The following is a 4,792-nucleotide window of genomic DNA, read 5'->3' as shown; positions in this document are numbered from 1 at the left end:
TCCCGCTCCACCGCTCTGTTGAGACGCTCCTTTGCCTCAGCCAGACCGACGTAGTCCCCGGTCTTCTTGGGGCGACCCCGCTTCTCGGCTTTACGCTTGGACGCACCCGGCCTAGAACTTCTAGGGTACCGCTTGCGGCCAAACAGCAACCTCTTGTCCGAGGGCTGCCATTCCTCGTCCGCCTCAGGAGACCTCGGCGAACTCAACGAGGGGACGGTGACAAAGGAAGCCTCCGGAAGCTCCTCGTCGTCACTCCCTCCACGAACTATTTCTGGGGAACGGAGATGCTGGGAACAGTCACTCTCCGACCCCAACGACGAACACATTTGTTCACCCGACGCGCACGCAACGTCAATCGGGCTCACAACACTAACACACGCGTGAGAACCACAGAAAACCGTCTCACCGCGAGAGCACTCTCGGAAAAACTTCCTAACGTGGTCCGCTAGCCGGCGATATATCCCCAGCGGACGGAACACTTTCACCTCACTATCCTGAAGAACTCGGTGAATGCACCACACGAGCTCTCCAGGATCCACACTAGGGTCTCGATCCTCCCAAAGACCATCTAGGTCACAGAGCTGAGACTCGACCTCAACTATAACCTTTTTCGGCACTGTCGCATATAAGTCCTTGAGCCCAGCCGACAAACTCAAGGACGACCCGTCGCTGGATGACGACGAGGAGAGAGCCAGGCCTACGCCCCCCCCGCCGGTTCCTGGTATCCGACTCCAGGAAGTCTTCTCTTTTCTTGGACACCATCTCATGAAACAAGAAAAATTGGTTTTTTCTGTCGGGGGTTTTCCTTCCCCTTAGGAGGTTGCCTTACTCAGCTAACGGGGCCTCCCCCCCGGGTGTTATCTTCGGTGTTTTCCTTCACCTAGTGCAGTGGACAAGTCCTTTTTAGGGCCTGCACGCCCATCACGCCCCATTCATCCTTCACACGCACTCCAGCTCGGGTACCTCGGGATTGCGACACCCGTACACTGCAGGGATGAGTCCGCAGTGCCCCTGAGGGAACCCTTGAGGGATCTAGGGAAACCTAACCTTTTTTTTTTTTTTTTTTTTCGACGGGAATGTGCTCAACACATACTCCACCTTGGGGGAGAGGCTTTGTTATGTGGGGATGGGCGAGGACAGATGGTCCTAACCCGACCCACTAAACCCGTCGTGTGGCGTCCTAACCTTAAGGAGACTGCCTGGGAACCGCTAATGCATTACTTCCAGGCAGTGTCCAGGAAAGCGCTTGTAGCGCACAAAGAGTCAAATAAACATTTACCAACTAATTGAATGAGATCAGCGCCACGTGCAGTGCTGATCCATCCAGCCCACATTAAAGGCAGCGTGCAATGGTGTGTAGGTTCCCCATCTACAATGCCTACCGCTCTTTAATGTGGGGTATCGCGATGAACCAAAATATATGGTTGACGAAACAGAGAAATTGACTGGCACGCCTTAAGAAAGGTATGCAAGCCACAACTAATCTGAGGTAGGTGAGAGGAGAGCAGCCTGGAATCTCCTCTCATCCTCCTCTTTACCACACATAATTATATTTACAAATTCACTAAAGGCGCGCCATTTGTCCTCAGAAACAACAATCTCCTTAAGGATATTCTGTAAGTTAAGCGAGTCGATGTCTAACTCCAAAACACTCAAAAGATTATTACGTTCTATAAGCCATTCAGAGCAGGCAATCAGAGTATGCTCACTTGTGTCGTCGATGCATGGGCATTGTTGGCACATTGATGACCACCTCTTGTTCATCTTATACAGGTAGTGACCAAAGCAGCCATGACCTGTCAAGATCTGCGTAAGATGAAAATTGATGTATCCAAATTTCCTGTGGAACCATTGACTTAGAACAGGCCTTATGGCCAACCTGGTGATCTCTCCTGGGGCTCCATGCCGTCTAGCGGCAATCTCCCATTGCCGCATTAGAATTACTTCCTCTTCTTCCTTGAATTCCAGGACAAACTGAGGACTCCAATCCGGTGCATCCCTGAACTCCAGGACACGATGATATATCCTCTTCCGGCATGACGCAACCAGAGGCCAAGGAGGCATTCTTGCAATAAGGCATGCTGCGTCATGTGACACCGTGCGATAGGCCGAGATGACGCGTATTGCGGTCCGACGCTGAAGGGATCGCAGCATGCGTACTTCCTTATATGGCGCAATCGAAAATCTATCAGCCCAGATAGGAGCAGCGTACATCACGATTGAAGTGATTACGTTGGCATACAGTTGCCGCTTTTTAGACGTTGGGCCTCTCAAATTAGGCATAAGTCTAGACAAAGACCTCAAAACCCTTGACGCCTTTTCCTCTATATACCGAAAATGGTCACCGAAGGACCACTTGCTGTCTATCATGATCCCCAGGTATTTCATGGAGGTTCTGACGCTAATTTTAGAATTACCACACGTAGTTGGCATTTTACGTGGCTTACTACAACAGAAAAGAACAGCTTCCGTCTTCTGCTCAGCAACCTCAAGCTGTATCCGTCGAATATACCTGAGTGTCCGAGCTGGATATCCGCCTTTAAGACCGCCGCAGGGATAGAAGCAGCAGAAGATACAATTAACGTGTCATCCGCATAACAAATGACACGGCATCCAGGTTCTAATTGGAGTCGCAGTACATTATCAAAAGCTATGTTCCACAGGAGGGGGCCCAAGACGGACCCCTGTGGAACCCCTGAGTTTATTCTCCTCTTACACGAGGCACCATCTGCATTCCGATATGTGACGTATCTATCCTGCAAGTAACTATCAATAATTCGGCACAGATAGTCCGAGATTTCACGGTCATGTAGCGCGTTCTTTATAACTCCCCAAGGGACTGAGTTAAACGCATTTTTTATATCCAGGCTGACGGCAATAGCCTTGTTACCTTCCTCCAATTCGGATGACGTATACGTCTTCAAATCCATTAAAGCGTCCACTGTAGATCGATTTTTTCGAAAACCGTATTGTTGTGGTGACAAATCGTAAGCCGGATGTTCTTTTAACCAATAATGGATTCTGTCGACGATAATGCGTTCGAAGGTTTTGCCCATTTCGTCAAGAAGGCAAATAGGCCTTGCCTTAATAGGAGCATCAGGACTCATAACACCTTTAGGGATGAGCACAAGATCCGCCATCTTCCATTTGTTCGGGAAGACGCCCGTTCTTAGGCATCGAGTAAAGCATGCGGCTAAAATACAGATCATTGACCACGGTATTATTTTAAGGGCCGTAGATTTGATGCCGTCAGGACCCGGAGATACATCGCGTGCCAACCGTTTTTTAAGGTAGCTGTGCAGTTCGCCGGGAGTAACGTCCTAATCCTCGCTCCAAACGATGTTCCGAATAGGTGGATTGAAATTAAACTTGTTTGATGGAAAAAGCATCGCAAGAAGATTCGACAAATCTGTGCTCGAGATGGAAGTTGCCAAATTATTACCAGATTTGCGTAATCGATTTAGAACTAGTTTATAGGGAATTCCCCATGGATCCATATTAATTGAGCCAATCAACTCTTCCCACGCAGAGTTTTTGGACTTGCTAATGGCCAGTCGCAAGATCTTCCTAGATTCCCTATATTTTTGGCTGGCGGTTAAAATACGGTCAGCGTTTTTCTTTTTCCTGGCTCGAGTAAGGGCACGCCTGTCGCCAATAGTTGTTCTTCTTAAATTATTAATATCCTCTGTCCACCAATAACAGCGCCTTCTCTTGCTCCTGCTCGAACGAGGTGTAGACACAGAACACGCATCAGCCATGGTTTGGCTAATCCAGTCGACGATGGGATTAACCGTATCACCATCCAAAACATCCGACGAGTTAAAGTCACAATACCATTCCAGGCATTCGATAAAAAGTGATCTGTCTATTTTTCTAAAGTTCCATCTGTTAGAAGGAAATTTAAGTGGTGGCTGAGTGTTGTTTCGATCTAAATATGTGAAGGTGATGTAGACATAATCAGATAGTGATTCCATGTCACCTCTAACCTTCCAATCACAAATATTCCTGAACATATCGTGCGAGGCCCAGGTGAGGTCAACGATTGATGAACCCTGCAGGCGAACACAGGTAGGCGAATCACCTATATTTACTAAGGATAAGCCATTAGATGATGCCAGAAGGTCAATTAGCCGGCCTCTCTTATCGGTTGTTTTGAATCCCCACAGGTGAGATTTAGCGTTAAAATCGCCACATATTACAATCCTGGAGCGTACTTGCTTAATTACTCCGTCAAGGTCGTCAATAAAAGCATCAAAATCTGCCATTGAGCTATTTGGCGAAATATAGCAGGATACGACGTAAAAATCTGAATATTTGATGGCAATTATGTTGTCCAAGCTTTTATATAACTCGCTTTTAATATTGTTGCCCAGTATCATAACGGCAGCCAAACCGTCTCTGCTATAGTAGCAGTCCGTAGGTATATTAGCTCCATAAGGAGGTTCGGAGATTGTAACTAGGTTAATCTCTAGCTCAAGCGATTGTTGGCGCAGCAAATCAAAGGCCGGCCACGACCTATTTAGATTGCACTGCAGTACTTTAATTGCCATAGTTAGAAGGGCGCACAGACTGTTTTTGATCGGCACGTTTTATAGTGTCATAACCATTGTTGACTAGACAAGCATACGAGCCAATACGATGGTTGCTATTTTTCCCTATATCTGCACATATAACACAGTGCGGAGCAGAGGAACAATCTTTCGCCTTATGATCCCTGTCTCCACATCTAAAACAGGAACCAAACCTGTCCTCAGGGGCCGCACAGTTGGTTCTGACGTGCCCAAAATGCCAG

At 47.7% G+C, this 4,792-nt stretch overlaps 1 protein-coding gene across 1 annotated transcript; it reads right to left on the bottom strand.

Moving 5' to 3' along the window:
- Positions 1–3,320: 3,320 nt before the first annotated feature.
- On the bottom strand, positions 3,321–4,550 carry LOC146722089 (uncharacterized). The gene has a single exon (XM_085485527.1). The coding sequence runs from the start codon at positions 4,548–4,550 to the stop codon at positions 3,321–3,323; it is 1,230 nt and encodes a 409-aa protein (XP_085341653.1).
- Between the last annotated feature and the right edge of the window lie 242 nt (positions 4,551–4,792).

Source organism: Nylanderia fulva, unplaced genomic scaffold (genome assembly GCF_048542155.1).
Source record: "Nylanderia fulva isolate GAGA-0341 unplaced genomic scaffold, ASM4854215v1 Scaffold370, whole genome shotgun sequence".
Taxonomy (NCBI): domain Eukaryota; kingdom Metazoa; phylum Arthropoda; class Insecta; order Hymenoptera; family Formicidae; genus Nylanderia; species Nylanderia fulva.
Note: the sequence above shows the minus strand (reverse complement) of the source record. Positions and strands in the feature narration are given on the sequence as shown.

Bases quoted from the DNA above. Each gene is read 5' to 3' on its own strand.
- LOC146722089 (XM_085485527.1), bottom strand. From the start codon at position 4,550: ATGGCAATTAAAGTACTGCAGTGCAATCTAAATAGGTCGTGGCCGGCC.